The sequence below is a fragment of the Solenopsis invicta genome, chromosome 11, assembly GCF_016802725.1.
Source record: "Solenopsis invicta isolate M01_SB chromosome 11, UNIL_Sinv_3.0, whole genome shotgun sequence".
NCBI lineage: Eukaryota > Metazoa > Arthropoda > Insecta > Hymenoptera > Formicidae > Solenopsis > Solenopsis invicta.
In genome coordinates, this window is record NC_052674.1 from 17,772,686 (window position 1) to 17,792,384 (window position 19,699).

The 19,699-nt window shown below is 33.9% G+C and overlaps 2 protein-coding genes across 3 annotated transcripts in view; both read left to right on the forward strand.

The window, feature by feature from the left end:
• The window catches only part of LOC105194724 (cytochrome b561 domain-containing protein 2), a 49,452-nt gene that overhangs the window by 10,505 nt on the left and 19,248 nt on the right, over window positions 1-19,699 (forward strand). The gene's annotated exons all lie outside the window — the stretch shown is intronic.
• LOC120358955 lies at window positions 12,550-13,650 on the forward strand. Its single transcript, XM_039454930.1, has 2 exons — window positions 12,550-12,792; window positions 13,223-13,650. Exons 1-2 carry the CDS (start codon window positions 12,583-12,585, stop codon window positions 13,475-13,477), a joined length of 465 nt encoding a protein of 154 aa, XP_039310864.1. The 5' UTR covers window positions 12,550-12,582; the 3' UTR covers window positions 13,478-13,650.

The window sequence follows — 19,699 nt, forward strand, 5'->3', positions numbered from 1 at the left end:
GAGGCTGCGTGCATCCAGAATTTAAATACTGCACCTGTAAAAAGAAGGATATTGAGTAAGTAAATTGAGAAAGGCTTTCCAGCAAGTGACAGAGGCTGAATTTGGAGAATTCGCACGTTATCAGGAGTGCGTTCAGAATAAACGTCCGGGTGCAACCAGGTATCATTTTCTCCTTGTTTAATATTCAATAAACAAGAAGAATAAAATGATCTCTGGGTGCACCCGGACGTTCGTTCTGAACGCAGTCCAGCGCTCTCTCCAAAGCCAGCTAGGGTGTCCTAAAATTTACAAATCAAAACATTATAGCAAGAAAGTTCTTGAAAAATTAAGTAAAATATTATTATTTGTACAGTTTTATTTCATGCTGTAGATACAACGAAGCTAGTCAATCGCAGACCTTAGACGATTGCGCGTCATGCAGTTATAAATATTATCGAGTGACTCACGGAGTGTCTAAACGTAATACTTTGCAAGTTGGGTAAGTTAATATTTTTTTAAAAATTTGCAAATAACTTGATTTTCGAAAAAATTCCTTAATATTAAATTTTTAATCGCGAATTTCGGGACATCCTGCACATAAAAAATAGAAATTTTTATTTAAACGTCATTTTTATTTAAACTCACCATTTTTTTCTATGTTCCACAATAAAATGAAGTTAATTTGCAGCTATTTTTTTAGTCTCTCGCTACCCTCTCTCTGTACTTCATCTTCCTACTGTACAAACGCCATTAAAAGATATGCAGAACTGCGTGCATCTCCAGAGTGAGGAAACAGCATCTATAACTGAGAAAATAAGGTATGAATTATTTTGTTACTTAAGTTATTAAGAAGATGTTAAGAAGAAATTCCTTTTATACGTAACTTCTGTGATACACGTTGCAACCGCAAATAACATACAGCGTTTAATCATCACAGCTCGTGATTTTATTACATTCTTTATTCTTTTTTTTTTTAGTGGGACGTAGAGGTAGCACGCTAACCCACAAGTGGAACCCACGAACTTGCAGTATCTTTGCGTAGCATTTCCGTACATCCCCCATCCTCTTAAGAGATTAGGGGTTCAGGACTACGCACTTCCCGGAACGTCTTCGAAGCAGCCTCTGTAATTGAGAAAGAAACAATAAGGTAAATTACTATTTTTTATTACTTAAATTTAATGCTACGAATGTGCTACAGTACATTAAGAAATTTTGTGTGTGTGTGTGTGTGTGTGTGTGTGTGTGTATGTGTATACATACATACAAAATTTCCTATAATTCTTTACAAACATATATATATATGTTTGTAAAGAATTGTCGCTAAAGAGTTACAGAATAGGCCTACTGAAAAAAATTTTTTATATACAATTATATTTAATTATACATAAAGCATACATAATTATAAATAATTATATGTATATAAAAATGTATTCCCGGGTAGTCATTACCCAAACTTTTGTGTATGAAAAAAGAAAAAATATTTTACTTACATGAATTAATCCTCTTCATCATGTGAGCTTATAATAGATTCTGCATCATCTTCTTCTACTGCATTTTCTAGATCGTCGTCGCGCGAGTCTTTCCAAAAATCGCGTTCTGTTCTGGCACGTTGTTGCCTGTCACGCTGTACGTGGGTAGCCATCCTGTGTCTTTGTTTCGCCGAACGCAAAGCCTCTCTCGCGTACGCTTGGAATTCTGCTCGAGTCGGTCTATTGAAATGTCGACTGTTGCAAGCAGCATCTACATGCCCGTGAGGAAAAGAAGAAAGTATGATTATTAGAGCGAAATAAGTTGTGTGCGTGCGTGTGCGTGTGTGCGCTTGTGTCATATACACGGTTGGATAAGTTGATATTTTTTTAAAGTTAAATTTAATGGCATATTAAATTAACACAAGCACTCATATCGTACCCCTTCATTTTATAGAATACCCTCACTACAGCTTTGCTCGCACAAGTACACGGTTATTGGTAGACTCGTGCTGTAGTCAGAGGTATTCTATAAGTTTGGCATTCCGCTCTTATCGCCGCATACGGTCAAAGTTGAGAAGACTCTACTGTACTACCCAACCCTGATCGTGTGTGTATATGCGGACGTACAAATTCTTTATATTATTAAAATTAATTAATACACATTCAAAGGGTCTAGCCGGATAAACATGTGAATAAGCATTGAACTTGAGAAGATCAGATCAGGGTTAGGATCTTAATTTCAGATAGGAAGAAAAAAATTTTTCATCAAGTTTCGGCCCTTTATCCCTATTATTTATTCCTTTGGAGCGTTTAACGTGTTTTTCAGTTTTTAATTTTTTTTCTGCTCTTCTAGTTAAGTGATTCGTATGGTAAAAATTTATAATATAAATATCATTAACATACATTTTAACATCATGAATATATAAAATATATAATTAAAAAACTTTTGAATTTTTTTAAATATGAAGACAAGCTTTCAGAGAAACCAAAATATTTGTTAAAATATATGTTGATGACAATTATATTGTAAATTTTTTCCATGAAAATCGCTTAACTACAAGAGCAGAAAAAAATGAAAAACTGAAAAACACGTAAAACTCTTCAGAAAAATAAATAATATGATAGAGGGCTGAAACTTGGTGAAAAATTTTTTTCTTTCTATCTCAAATTTGGGTTCTAGCCTCGATCTAATCCCCTCAAGTGCAACTTTCACATGCTTATTCAGCTCGACCCTTTGTGATATTACCTATTATATTAAACTTTGAGATGAGACTAAGTTTAAAGAAAATAGAATAAGTTAGAGTCGTACCATAAATTGCCATTATTATACGCGTCTTGTATAAGGGCTGTAGACCCTGTTTAGAGCCAAACCAGGTGTATGCCACCATTAAACCGTCTTTGATCACTTCTTTAAAGGACATATTAATTGCTTCCTTTACCGTAAATCCTCCCACATATTGAAGATAATTCACCTATGTTACAACACGACACGTTAATTAGTGTTTAATTGCTGAAAAGATATGTGCGAGGATAACTCTAATAATTAGTCGTACTCTAAAATTGTGGCTATAATATTATAACATTGATTTATAAGCACATAATTATTCATTTTGACTGAGAGATAGACAAACATTTTTTGCTCTAAAGACATTAATAAATTTGTAAAACATTTAATCAAGTATGCATCGAGAGAAAAGACTTTTTCATACAAATACATTTAACAATATTACTTTCTTATGTAAACTGTTAAATTGACGTTTTAAATAATTTTTGTAATCACTTTGTAACGCGGTTATTTATCAAGTCATTCTCCTGTAGTACTAATTTATTCTCTCGATATGTAATTGTTGCTATTGTAAATTGAAAATTATTTTATATGTTATTGTTTTTTCGTAGACTTACAACTTCGTCATATTTTTCCTCGTCAATCGATTCAAAGGTTTGCATCTCTATCTTAGTTGAAATTGGCAAACATTTTGGCTTTTGTAATGCGCGTCGTCGGTTTTCTCTCACCTGTACACATTTATGAATACGTTCCATAGTGCTATTCAACTTTCTGTAAATAAAATATAAATGTACAATTAAATATATGTAAAGTAAATTTAATAACATCTTTTTTACATTACATACGCATATAGATATGTATGTACTACCTCAATTCCATGTCTATACGATCCAATCGTTCCTGAGTGCTATAAAAGTTATACTTAAATTAAAAAACAGTAAACGCGTATATTTTAAAAGATGTTCAGCTTATCGAACGTATTAATTCCCTGTAAGATAGAACGACATAAAATCTCAACCGGAAAGAAGAGTTCCCAAGTCTGTAGAAATTTTCTATCCTGCAGCGAATTTACACGTTTGATAAATTTGTCGTACGATAAATGATATCTCAGCCTTAGACTCACCGATGCTCAATATTATTTCGTTCTGCTTGCGCTCTATATCCTGCTGTTGCCTCTACCGATTCGCCTATATTTGAATAAGGAAGCTGAAACTTATTATAAGCATTAATAATATTGTCAAACGCATTATGTTCACTCGGTATGAATGTTGTCGTAGGTCTGTGTTGTGCATAAGGAGTGTTGTTTGTAGAGTACGATATTGGATGTGGTTCTGCATTACTTGTTGATGGTGTGTGTAAAGGATACTGATAATCAATTTGTTCCACTTGATGTACCTGAGTAGATGTTAGCATAGGTGTTTGCGGTTTATTATGTATTTGAGAATTTGTGTTATTGTATTGTGTTGTTAATATATTATGAAGATTATGTTGTGTGTTAACGTCATTAATAGTCGAGGAATTGTCCTGTATAGTTCCTCTTAACTCCCTCATATCTTCTTCCATCGTTGTCGCCGTATCTATCTCCTGCCCGCCAGTTTTAGATGTCTTGCTGAAGGGAGCTTCTTCAGAAGACGTAGTCTGGTACCTCGATGGTTTTACTATCGGTCTTTTTGGACGGCTTTCTTTCAATGTAGTGGACATCCTTAAATACATTTTTAATATATACATAATAATTATGTAAGATAATTGAAGGGTTTTTCTGCGCGAGCGTGCGACAGTGTACTTTTTAAGTGTACATTTTTTAACAACAATACAATAACACAATGAATACAATGAAGATAATGAACTTTAAAGTTAATTACGACAATTAACTTTAGAGTTTATTTTCTCCAACCATCAAAAGCAATTTATACTTAATACTTTAATTATATTTTATATAATTGGAATGTGAATTTTAACTTTTATTATGTATTAAAGCAGCTACTATATATTGAGAAGTTTGCGTATTATTTTCGTCATCACTACTGTCATCATGAAATCTATGATTCCAGAGAGGCATCCTGTAACATTTCACACGTATTTCACTGATGTGAACGGAAAAAGTGTCGGAACTCAATTCAGAACATTTAAAGATACCTAACGCAGAAGATGAAATACCAATATCATAAAAGTCATGTACTTGTAAAAATTTATTTACTACCAAATAATAAGATTCATTGGCCATAAAAATATTAATAATGGTGCAAATAGATCCGTCATTCAAAATGCAACAGTTATCACGTTTGTCTAAAGTGAACAAAATTCCTTTAAATGTAATTTTACGGTACTGAGAAGGATTATAATCGAGATTACGTGGCAGAGGACCTGAATTATGCTTCATGGATACAGCAATATTAGAATTGTTGTTGCCACGATCAATAATTTCATGTGCTTCCATTTCAGCAATTCTGTTTGCAAATTGTTGAAGAGGAAGGCCAGGTTTCCTGCACAATTTTCTAAATACTGTCATGTTATTTTCGTATGGAAAAGCAGAAAATGAATCGAGAGGACCTAATTGTCGCACGTCATTAGTAAGATGAATGAGACCGTGTACATTGTACGAATTAAATGTTGGACCATAAAAATTTTCCGATCTAATAACAAATTTTTGCAGTGCACAATCTGCGAATTTCAAATACGCTTCCGATGGTGATGTGGAAGCTAAAATTCTTATTGCTGCATGCAAAAATAAGAAATGTACGTACATTTCCTGTTTCAATATACCGTTTGTTACAACTGGACCTGTATATAATAAAAATTGACGAAACTCTGTCGCTTTATATTTTATACACGCATTGAGTGATCTAGGCCGTCTGACAAAATCGGATGGACAGTAAGTTGCAAGTGTCTCCAATTGTTCAGACATAGAAAGAATAGCTCTTGCTGATAATTTTGAAACTCGTGAATATTTTCCATGTACCCATGCAATTAATAATTTTTTCATGACTCCTAGGCATACGAGATGCATATATTCAAACGGAACCTGTGTAACCATTCCTATTGGTAACGCCGACAACGGACTCTTGCCATCTTTATGATGATCCTCATCTAAACGCGCGACATATTCGTCATCTGTGCGAAGAGAATGATTAACACCACGAAAAATATAACGGCTATCACATCGTATACCACAAATTTTACATTTGGAGCATGGTTGGCTGGATGTATGGCCTCGATGGTTGAGAATGAAAGCACGAGCAGGCGCGTCAGCTATAAAACATCTAAGACGGATTGCTATTTTGCTACCACGGTAAGATACACCCCCCTTATTCAATATTCTTTCAATATCTGCGACAAATTTTTTAAAAAATAAATTTGGATCATTTGGTTTTGTAGAACCCTTATATATTCCTACTATTATTGGTTTTGAATGACTGATATTTACTAGCCGACATTGAATTGGCCAAATGTGAATACTACCTGATCTATCTAAATAACAACCATCGGTATTAAAATCGATGTCTATTTGATTGGGAAGTGATATAACCGAAAAACGCGAGAGAACTCTACAAATTTCTACTTCTAAATCAAAATGTAAATATTCACCTGGTTCTATTTTATATACAATGACTTTTCCTCGCGGAGTATTTAATAGTGTTCTTACATCTTTAGGTAAATTATGAAAACAAGGATGTGTTCGAAGAAGAGATAGAACGTTATTAGCTTGCACATGATTCAAATTATTTTCGACAATACAGGATGCGAATGTGACTCGAAATGATGATGATTCATGCGAGGAAACACTAACAGAAGATGAAGTATCGGAAGTATTGTTACATGAATCATTATCGGAAGGAATCTCGTTACTTTCAACATTTATATACGTATTACTCTCCTTATCATTGTCAATATCGTTACCAATACCATCGTTAATATCAATATTACCATTTATATTGTTATTATCGTTAATATTATCATTGTCATTATTAGGAATGTTAGAAGCATTACAAAAATCTAAAATGTTATCAATTTTACAATGTTGTTTAGTGCTATTTCTTACCAATTTTTTGCTGCGGATATTATTTCGAATTTCACTTATTATATTTCTGCGTTGCCTTTTACATAATTTATAAAAACATTTACGCGAAATTGAACGTTTTAAATAAACAGAATCCATATAGTTACGTATATTATTCCTTTTTTCGATAATATCCTCAGTCGTTCCAGTATCCTTATTCCTCCTTATATCTCTTTATATCTTATTCTCCTTAGATATTCTTATTATTACTGACGCTTCCTTCTGCACCTTAAATCCGTAGGGATGTTTTTCATCGATGATGGATGGCCCACTTGAGAAAGTACAAACAAGATCAATTTGTATATCGTTATCGAAAATATTCTTCAACATTTACAATAAATATATTATTTAAATAACTCGTCCAAGAGCTAATTGGCTGTAATTGAACAGATTATAACGATTTATTGTAAATATTACATAAAAATATTTATAAAATATGTAAAAGTATTACAATAAATATTTATTTTTTATTTTCCATAAATATTGTACAAAATGTCTAGTCTATATTTTTACATTTAAAAAAATGTAGATTTTATGGTTTTTCCTTCGTGTATATAAAATATTTATTTAACAGTTTAAAAAAAGTAAATAGTAATAAGCATTTATCACAAACATATGTGCTATCTCAGATATTCTGCATCCGAACTCCAAAATGATACAGAATAATGGTCAAGAGCATCGCTTGGAACATTTCGGAGTAACGCTCAGGATCTTCACCCGAAATATTTAAGAATAACGCTGCGGAGCATCACCGGGAACATTTCGGAGTAACGCTCAAGACCATCACCCGGAATATTTTAGAGTAACGCTGCGGAACATCACCCAGAACATTTCGGAGCAACGCTCAGGACCGTCACCGGGAATATTACAGAGTAACGGTGCGGAGCACCGTCTGGATCATTTCGGAGCAACGTTCATGAGCATCGACCCAGAATGATTCGCCATAACGCTCGATCACGAGCAGCACTCTGAAAGGAGTCGGAGTAATGTCCGAAAGCATTCGTTCGCTGTATTAGAAAGAATATTTCTTACCTTCTGCTGTATCCTGCCGATATGTTTCCTCTTCTGCACACGCTATGTGAGATCCGTACAAGATACACACTACATCACAATACAGCAAAACGATCATGAGGACGCCGTGTAGCGATGCTCAATTAAAAAGTTGCCGCTCGGTTTCACGTATCCTTCTGCTGCCTTCTGCCAATCACGCGCTTCCTCCTCCGTGAGCACCAATCATCACTATGCATAAGCACAGTTTTTGGACGCATTTCCGTAAATGTGCGCATGCAATGCAATGCGTCCCAAAACTGTGCTTATGCATAGTGATGATTGGTGCTCACGGAGGAGGAAGCGCGTGATTGGCAGAAGGCAGCAGAAGGATACGTGAAACCGAGCGGCAACTTTTTAATTGAGCATCGCTACACGGCGTCCTCAGGATCGTTTTGCTGTATTGTGATGTAGTGTGTATCTTGTACGGATCTCACATAGCGTGTGCAGAAGAGGAAACATATCGGCAGGATACAGCAGAAGGTAAGAAATATTCTTTCTAATACAGCGAACGAATGCTTTCGGACATTACTCCGACTCCTTTCAGAGTGCTGCTCGTGATCGAGCGTTATGGCGAATCATTCTGGGTCGATGCTCATGAACGTTGCTCCGAAATGATCCAGACGGTGCTCCGCACCGTTACTCTGTAATATTCCCGGTGACGGTCCTGAGCGTTGCTCCGAAATGTTCTGGGTGATGTTCCGCAGCGTTACTCTAAAATATTCCGGGTGATGGTCTTGAGCGTTACTCCGAAATGTTCCCGGTGATGCTCCGCAGCGTTATTCTGAAATATTTCGGGTGAAGATCCTGAGCGTTACTCCGAAATGTTCCAAGCGATGCTCTTGACCATTATTCTGTATCATTTTGGAGTTCGGATGCAGAATATCTGAGATAGCACATATGTTTGTGATAAATGCTTATTACTATTTACTTTTTTTAAACTGTTAAATAAATATTTTATATACACGAAGGAAAAACCATAAAATCTACATTTTTTTAAATGTAAAAATATAGACTAGACATTTTGTACAATATTTATGGAAAATAAAAAATAAATATTTATTGTAATACTTTTACATATTTTATAAATATTTTTATGTAATATTTACAATAAATCGTTATAATCTGTTCAATTACAGCCAATTAGCTCTTGGACGAGTTATTTAAATAATATATTTATTGTAAATGTTGAAGAATATTTTCGATAACGATATACAAATTGATCTTGTTTGTACTTTCTCAAGTGGGCCATCCATCATCGATGAAAAACATCCCTACGGATTTAAGGTGCAGAAGGAAGCGTCAGTAATAATAAGAATATCTAAGGAGAATAAGATATAAAGAGATATAAGGAGGAATAAGGATACTGGAACGACTGAGGATATTATCGAAAAAAGGAATAATATACGTAACTATATGGATTCTGTTTATTTAAAACGTTCAATTTCGCGTAAATGTTTTTATAAATTATGTAAAAGGCAACGCAGAAATATAATAAGTGAAATTCGAAATAATATCCGCAGCAAAAAATTGGTAAGAAATAGCACTAAACAACATTGTAAAATTGATAACATTTTAGATTTTTGTAATGCTTCTAACATTCCTAATAATGACAATGATAATATTAACGATAATAACAATATAAATGGTAATATTGATATTAACGATGGTATTGGTAACGATATTGACAATGATAAGGAGAGTAATACGTATATAAATGTTGAAAGTAACGAGATTCCTTCCGATAATGATTCATGTAACAATACTTCCGATACTTCATCTTCTGTTAGTGTTTCCTCGCATGAATCATCATCATTTCGAGTCACATTCGCATCCTGTATTGTCGAAAATAATTTGAATCATGTGCAAGCTAATAACGTTCTATCTCTTCTTCGAACACATCCTTGTTTTCATAATTTACCTAAAGATGTAAGAACACTATTAAATACTCCGCGAGGAAAAGTCATTGTATATAAAATAGAACCAGGTGAATATTTACATTTTGATTTAGAAGTAGAAATTTGTAGAGTTCTCTCGCGTTTTTCGGTTATATCACTTCCCAATCAAATAGACATCGATTTTAATACCGATGGTTGTTATTTAGATAGATCAGGTAGTATTCACATTTGGCCAATTCAATGTCGGCTAGTAAATATCAGTCATTCAAAACCAATAATAGTAGGAATATATAAGGGTTCTACAAAACCAAATGATCCAAATTTATTTTTTAAAAAATTTGTCGCAGATATTGAAAGAATATTGAATAAGGGGGGTGTATCTTACCGTGGTAGCAAAATAGCAATCCGTCTTAGATGTTTTATAGCTGACGCGCCTGCTCGTGCTTTCATTCTCAACCATCGAGGCCATACATCCAGCCAACCATGCTCCAAATGTAAAATTTGTGGTATACGATGTGATAGCCGTTATATTTTTCGTGGTGTTAATCATTCTCTTCGCACAGATGACGAATATGTCGCGCGTTTAGATGAGGATCATCATAAAGATGGCAAGAGTCCGTTGTCGGCGTTACCAATAGGAATGGTTACACAGGTTCCGTTTGAATATATGCATCTCGTATGCCTAGGAGTCATGAAAAAATTATTAATTGCATGGGTACATGGAAAATATTCACGAGTTTCAAAATTATCAGCAAGAGCTATTCTTTCTATGTCTGAACAATTGGAGACACTTGCAACTTACTGTCCATCCGATTTTGTCAGACGGCCTAGATCACTCAATGCGTGTATAAAATATAAAGCGACAGAGTTTCGTCAATTTTTATTATATACAGGTCCAGTTGTAACAAACGGTATATTGAAACAGGAAATGTACGTACATTTCTTATTTTTGCATGCAGCAATAAGAATTTTAGCTTCCACATCACCATCGGAAGCGTATTTGAAATTCGCAGATTGTGCACTGCAAAAATTTGTTATTAGATCGGAAAATTTTTATGGTCCAACATTTAATTCGTACAATGTACACGGTCTCATTCATCTTACTAATGACGTGCGACAATTAGGTCCTCTCGATTCATTTTCTGCTTTTCCATACGAAAATAACATGACAGTATTTAGAAAATTGTGCAGGAAACCTGGCCTTCCTCTTCAACAATTTGCAAACAGAATTGCTGAAATGGAAGCACATGAAATTATTGATCGTGGCAACAACAATTCTAATATTGCTGTATCCATGAAGCATAATTCAGGTCCTCTGCCACGTAATCTCGATTATAATCCTTCTCAGTACCGTAAAATTACATTTAAAGGAATTTTGTTCACTTTAGACAAACGTGATAACTGTTGCATTTTGAATGACGGATCTATTTGCACCATTATTAATATTTTTATGGCCAATGAATCTTATTATTTGGTAGTAAATAAATTTTTACAAGTACATGACTTTTATGATATTGGTATTTCATCTTCTGCGTTAGGTATCTTTAAATGTTCTGAATTGAGTTCCGACATTTTTTCCGTTCACATCAGTGAAATACGTGTGAAATGTTACAGGATGCCTCTCTGGAATCATAGATTTCATGATGACAGTAGTGATGACGAAAATAATACGCAAACTTCTCAATATATAGTAGCTGCTTTAATACATAATAAAAGTTAAAATTCACATTCCAATTATATAAAATATAATTAAAGTATTAAGTATAAATTGCTTTTGATGGTTGGAGAAAATAAACTCTAAAGTTAATTGTCGTAATTAACTTTAAAGTTCATTATCTTCATTGTATTCATTGTGTTATTGTATTGTTGTTAAAAAATGTACACTTAAAAAGTACACTGTCGCACGCTCGCGCAGAAAAACCCTTCAATTATCTTACATAATTATTATGTATATATTAAAAATGTATTTAAGGATGTCCACTACATTGAAAGAAAGCCGTCCAAAAAGACCGATAGTAAAACCATCGAGGTACCAGACTACGTCTTCTGAAGAAGCTCCCTTCAGCAAGACATCTAAAACTGGCGGGCAGGAGATAGATACGGCGACAACGATGGAAGAAGATATGAGGGAGTTAAGAGGAACTATACAGGACAATTCCTCGACTATTAATGACGTTAACACACAACATAATCTTCATAATATATTAACAACACAATACAATAACACAAATTCTCAAATACATAATAAACCGCAAACACCTATGCTAACATCTACTCAGGTACATCAAGTGGAACAAATTGATTATCAGTATCCTTTACACACACCATCAACAAGTAATGCAGAACCACATCCAATATCGTACTCTACAAACAACACTCCTTATGCACAACACAGACCTACGACAACATTCATACCGAGTGAACATAATGCGTTTGACAATATTATTAATGCTTATAATAAGTTTCAGCTTCCTTATTCAAATATAGGCGAATCGGTAGAGGCAACAGCAGGATATAGAGCGCAAGCAGAACGAAATAATATTGAGCATCGGTGAGTCTAAGGCTGAGATATCATTTGTCGTACGACAAATTTATCAAACGTGTAAATTCGCTGCAGGATAGAAAATTTCTACAGACTTGGGAACTCTTCTTTCCGGTTGAGATTTTATGTCGTTCTATCTTACAGGGAATTAATACGTTCGATAAGCTGAACATCTTTTAAAATATACGCGTTTACTGTTTTTTAATTTAAGTATAACTTTTATAGCACTCAGGAACGATTGGATCGTATAGACATGGAATTGAGGTAGTACATACATATCTATATGCGTATGTAATGTAAAAAAGATGTTATTAAATTTACTTTACATATATTTAATTGTACATTTATATTTTATTTACAGAAAGTTGAATAGCACTATGGAACGTATTCATAAATGTGTACAGGTGAGAGAAAACCGACGACGCGCATTACAAAAGCCAAAATGTTTGCCAATTTCAACTAAGATAGAGATGCAAACCTTTGAATCGATTGACGAGGAAAAATATGACGAAGTTGTAAGTCTACGAAAAAACAATAACATATAAAATAATTTTCAATTTACAATAGCAACAATTACATATCGAGAGAATAAATTAGTACTACAGGAGAATGACTTGATAAATAACCGCGTTACAAAGTGATTACAAAAATTATTTAAAACGTCAATTTAACAGTTTACATAAGAAAGTAATATTGTTAAATGTATTTGTATGAAAAAGTCTTTTCTCTCGATGCATACTTGATTAAATGTTTTACAAATTTATTAATGTCTTTAGAGCAAAAAATGTTTGTCTATCTCTCAGTCAAAATGAATAATTATGTGCTTATAAATCAATGTTATAATATTATAGCCACAATTTTAGAGTACGACTAATTATTAGAGTTATCCTCGCACATATCTTTTCAGCAATTAAACACTAATTAACGTGTCGTGTTGTAACATAGGTGAATTATCTTCAATATGTGGGAGGATTTACGGTAAAGGAAGCAATTAATATGTCCTTTAAAGAAGTGATCAAAGACGGTTTAATGGTGGCATACACCTGGTTTGGCTCTAAACAGGGTCTACAGCCCTTATACAAGACGCGTATAATAATGGCAATTTATGGTACGACTCTAACTTATTCTATTTTCTTTAAACTTAGTCTCATCTCAAAGTTTAATATAATAGGTAATATCACAAAGGGTCGAGCTGAATAAGCATGTGAAAGTTGCACTTGAGGGGATTAGATCGAGGCTAGAACCCAAATTTGAGATAGAAAGAAAAAAATTTTTCACCAAGTTTCAGCCCTCTATCATATTATTTATTTTTCTGAAGAGTTTTACGTGTTTTTCAGTTTTTCATTTTTTTCTGCTCTTGTAGTTAAGCGATTTTCATGGAAAAAATTTACAATATAATTGTCATCAACATATATTTTAACAAATATTTTGGTTTCTCTGAAAGCTTGTCTTCATATTTAAAAAAATTCAAAAGTTTTTTAATTATATATTTTATATATTCATGATGTTAAAATGTATGTTAATGATATTTATATTATAAATTTTTACCATACGAATCACTTAACTAGAAGAGCAGAAAAAAAATTAAAAACTGAAAAACACGTTAAACGCTCCAAAGGAATAAATAATAGGGATAAAGGGCCGAAACTTGATGAAAAATTTTTTTCTTCCTATCTGAAATTAAGATCCTAACCCTGATCTGATCTTCTCAAGTTCAATGCTTATTCACATGTTTATCCGGCTAGACCCTTTGAATGTGTATTAATTAATTTTAATAATATAAAGAATTTGTACGTCCGCATATACACACACGATCAGGGTTGGGTAGTACAGTAGAGTCTTCTCAACTTTGACCGTATGCGGCGATAAGAGCGGAATGCCAAACTTATAGAATACCTCTGACTACAGCACGAGTCTACCAATAACCGTGTACTTGTGCGAGCAAAGCTGTAGTGAGGGTATTCTATAAAATGAAGGGGTACGATATGAGTGCTTGTGTTAATTTAATATGCCATTAAATTTAACTTTAAAAAAATATCAACTTATCCAACCGTGTATATGACACAAGCGCACACACGCACACGCACGCACACAACTTATTTCGCTCTAATAATCATACTTTCTTCTTTTCCTCACGGGCATGTAGATGCTGCTTGCAACAGTCGACATTTCAATAGACCGACTCGAGCAGAATTCCAAGCGTACGCGAGAGAGGCTTTGCGTTCGGCGAAACAAAGACACAGGATGGCTACCCACGTACAGCGTGACAGGCAACAACGTGTCAGAACAGAACGCGATTTTTGGAAAGACTCGCGCGACGACGATCTAGAAAATGCAGTAGAAGAAGATGATGCAGAATCTATTATAAGCTCACATGATGAAGAGGATTAATTCATGTAAGTAAAATATTTTTTCTTTTTTCATACACAAAAGTTTGGGTAATGACTACCCGGGAATACATTTTTATATACATATAATTATTTATAATTATGTATGCTTTATGTATAATTAAATATAATTGTATATAAAAAATTTTTTTCAGTAGGCCTATTCTGTAACTCTTTAGCGACAATTCTTTACAAACATATATATATATATGTTTGTAAAGAATTATAGGAAATTTTGTATGTATGTATACACATACACACACACACACACACACACACACACAAATTTCTTTTCTTAATGTACTGTAGCACATTCGTAGCATTAAATTTAAGTAATAAAAAATAGTAATTTACCTTATTGTTTCTTTCTCAATTACAGAGGCTGCTTCGAAGACGTTCCGGGAAGTGCGTAGTCCTGAACCCCTAATCTCTTAAGAGGATGGGGGATGTACGGAAATGCTACGCAAAGATACTGCAAGTTCGTGGGTTCCACTTGTGGGTTAGCGTGCTACCTCTACGTCCCACTAAAAAAAAAAAGAATAAAGAATGTAATAAAATCACGAGCTGTGATGATTAAACGCTGTATGTTATTTGCGGTTGCAACGTGTATCACAGAAGTTACGTATAAAAGGAATTTCTTCTTAACATCTTCTTAATAACTTAAGTAACAAAATAATTCATACCTTATTTTCTCAGTTATAGATGCTGTTTCCTCACTCTGGAGATGCACGCAGTTCTGCATATCTTTTAATGGCGTTTGTACAGTAGGAAGATGAAGTACAGAGAGAGGGTAGCGAGAGACTAAAAAAATAGCTGCAAATTAACTTCATCTTATTGTGGAACATAGAAAAAAATGGTGAGTTTAAATAAAAATGACGTTTAAATAAAAATTTCTATTTTTTATGTGCAGGATGTCCCGAAATTCGCGATTAAAAATTTAATATTAAGGAATTTTTTCGAAAATCAAGTTATTTGCAAATTTTTAAAAAAATATTAACTTACCCAACTTGCAAAGTATTACGTTTAGACACTCCGTGAGTCACTCGATAATATTTATAACTGCATGACGCGCAATCGTCTAAGGTCTGCGATTGACTAGCTTCGTTGTATCTACAGCATGAAATAAAACTGTACAAATAATAATATTTTACTTAATTTTTCAAGAACTTTCTTGCTATAATGTTTTGATTTGTAAATTTTAGGACACCCTAGCTGGCTTTGGAGAGAGCGCTGGACTGCGTTCAGAACGAACGTCCGGGTGCACCCAGAGATCATTTTATTCTTCTTGTTTATTGAATATTAAACAAGGAGAAAATGATACCTGGTTGCACCCGGACGTTTATTCTGAACGCACTCCTGATAACGTGCGAATTCTCCAAATTCAGCCTCTGTCACTTGCTGGAAAGCCTTTCTCAATTTACTTACTCAATATCCTTCTTTTTACAGGTGCAGTATTTAAATTCTGGATGCACGCAGCCTCAAGTAACATCTAACCTAACATAAACTTCCGCACGCACAGAATCACCGAAGATCACTCATGTAAATAATGGCTCACACATGTGTCACCGCAGCGCATAGAGCGCATTAGAGCGCATTCACAATAAGAAAAAGTAGAACCAATCACTGGCCGGTATTCATAGTCCGTTCCTATATTTAAGATCGTCTTAAGTATCATCTTAAGATGTCATCAATCAATCAGAAAGCTGTATCAGCATCTTAAGACATTACTTAAGATAATCTTGAAATAAGAATCGACTATGAATACCGGCCACTGAGGCTAATGTGTCACGAGCGGAAATTTACAGGAATAGCGTAACCAATCACAATTGTACAATAATTGCTTGGTTTTCTTTTCTGCGGTTGTAATTGATCGCGTTGTTCTGTTCCGCTGTAAGCTTCCGCTCATGAAACACGGAAATATCTAAAAATAATTGAAAATGCTAATAGCGTTTTCGATTGCAGCGGGTTTTAACCCAACCCGAGTTGGATTAATAATGCTCTAAAACATGCTCTATTTCTAAATTCTAATTGAACGATTTTAGCATATGGCGTCATTAAACTTGTCATTATGAGTCCTACAATAAGCCATTAGTCGATGGCATAAGTTGTAAGCCATAAAAATTGACTAATCACAGTCGAATATGAAGAGAATATTCAACTGTGATTGATCAATTCTTAAGCCTGGTTTATGCAGGCCGTAACCACTAACTTATGCCGGAATCTGTAAGAAATTAAGCAATCATAGTCGATTGATCTTCTATAAATCGATTATGATTGGTCAATTTCTTACAGATTCCGGCATAAGTTAGCGGTTACAGTCTGCATAAACCAGGTTTTACGGCTCACGACTTATGACACCGACTAATAGCTTATTGTAGAAAGCTCATTAAGCGGCACAGTTCTGACAGTGAATTATTTTATCCTTGTTGTTTGTTAATATTAAGTAAGGATGAAATGAATCACTGTTGCTACATTTATAGTTGTTTTATAATAGCCGTAACCATGAGAAATTAACCAATCATAGTCGATTTATAGAAGAATAATCAACTACGATTGGTGAATTTCTTACGGTAACGGCTATTATAAACCAACCCTTACGCGTCATTAATCGGGTTTATCAACATTCGTAGTTATAAAATTGCCCAATTACAGTCATTCCATTCTTCAAAGGAATACTCGTGATTGGTCAGTTTTATAACTACAATTATTATTAAATCCGATTAATGATGAAGCGTAAATCGTAGTATGTGTTGCACTGTCTTTTCGTGTCTCTCGCTGGAAGGTTTACTGTGCGCATTGTAAACAGACTATTAGGAGTCAATTCTGGGGCCCTATTCATGAAAACATTCGAATAATTTTCGTATACCAAAGTGGCAGAATAGCCAATGGAATTATTCAATGGCATTCTCCCAATGATTATTTTGCCATTTTCGTATGTACAAATTATTCGCATGTTTTCAAGAATAAGGCCCCTGTCTTAAGATATGTTATTAAGATAGGTTATTGTAATATATTGTACAATATTATATTATTGCAATGTGTTTTTGTAATATGTACCGCATCAGTAATAATTATACGTATCTCGTCGGTAAGATTATTGTGATGCATATTTTATTCAAATTAAATGTAATAAATAAATTATGTTTATATATTTTTGAGAATATATAAATAAATAAATAAATATATATATATATATATATATATATATATATACATATAAAAATCCTTTCACATAAGAAACATTTATATTTATTCCCCTAATTCCTAATTAAGGTTAAATTTTAATTAAAAAATTTTAATTAAAAGCTATTAATACGTCATTTCTTGCTCAATTTTTGCTTCATTTTTGCAATTACTTCTGACAGCAACTTGTGTTCGATATCTGTTGCGATTTTGCCGTCTATTACTGATTAATCAAATCGTGTTCTATATCTGTCGCGTTTTAGCTGTCATGTCGTGACGGCACACTGTGCTCGATTTCTGCAACAGTTTTGCAATCAACAACTGATAAAGCAGATCGCGTTTCATATCTGCCGCGTTTTCGCCGTCACGCCATGACGGCACGTCGTGCTCGATTTTTGCTGTATTTTTGCTCTCAGTACTTAATGAGACATATCGTGCTGCATCTTTACCGCGGTTCTGCTGTCATAATATGACAGTTCTTATGATAGATTTTCAACTACATTTTGCCTACTGAATGCGACTTTATTTAGTATGTATAAATTTTGCTTATTTTTGTTGTTTTATTATGCCAACATACAATGCTCGATTTCTGTTTACGTTATGTCAGTAAGTTTTGCTACATTTTTTGCTGCATTTTTTTAAACATATTATGACGTAGTCTCTGCTGGGATTTTGCTACTTTTCTGCTAACGTTAACTGAAACAACAAATCATGCGTGGCTGCTGCTTCATTTTTGCCAGCATAATGTGTATCATAAATTTTTATTTTGTGCTCCCGTCATGTTTGGCTATCTGGGTATAATATTGGATTGGCAACTAAGTGATTGCAGATTTTGTCAATAGATAACCTTAGCACATTCTTTTGTTTTGTCAACGTGTTTAAAGCCTAATCTACGTATATTGTTTTTTTTGTTGTTTGGACTTCAGCCTTTAATTTAGTAAAAAAAATTGTATTGATTAGTTATTTAGTTTCGTTTTTATCCTAATTTAAAAATGGAAGAACAAGACGTGCATTTTTGACATTTTATTGTATTATTTCCGAAAAAGTAAGAACTTATTGCAAGTACACAAGAAGTTATGTGCCGTATATAGGAATAAAGCCTTGAAAGAAAAGCAGTGTCAAAATTGGTTTGCCAAATTTTGTTCTAGTGATTTTTTGCTGAAAAATGCGCAACAATCTGGCCGTCCAGTTGAAGTTGATGAGATCCATCTCAAGGCCATTATCGATTCAGATCGTCATAGCACAACTCGTGAGATTGCAAAGAATCTCAATGTATCGCATACATGCATTAAAAAAAAATTAAAACAGCTTAGCTATGTCAAGAAACTTGATTTATGGATCCCTCATCAGCTTAAGGAAATTCATTTGACGCAACGCATTAGCATCTGCGATTTGCTTCTAAAATGCAACGGAATTGATCCATTTCTGAAACGACTGATAACTAGCGATGAAAAAAAAGGATAGTTTATAACAACATTAATCGGAAAAGATAGTGGGTAATGCAAGATGAACTAGCCCAGACGACACCAAAAGGTGAGATTCACCAAGAAAAGATTATGCTGTCAGTTTGGTGGGATTATAAAGGAATTCTGCATTTTAAATTTTTACCAAGAAACCAAACGATTAATTCAGACGTGTACGTTCAACAACTTGCCAAACTGAGCAAGGTAGTTCAAGAAAAATGGCCAGAATTGGCAAATCGTAAGGGTGTTATTTTCCAGCATGATAATGCAAAGCCCCACACATTTTTGTTCACTCGCCAAAAATTATTGGAACTAGGTTGGAATGTGTTGTCACATCCATCATATTGTCCTAACTTTGCGTCTTCAGATTACCATTTATTTTGTTCCAT

Coding starts and splice junctions, on each gene's coding strand:
- LOC120358955 (XM_039454930.1), top strand. CDS start 12,583: ATGTTATTAAATTTACTTTACATATATTTAATTGTACATTTATATTTT. Junction 12,793..13,222: donor AGGAAAAATATGACGAAGTT/GTAAGTCTACGA, acceptor GTTGTAACATAG/GTGAATTATCTTCAATATGT.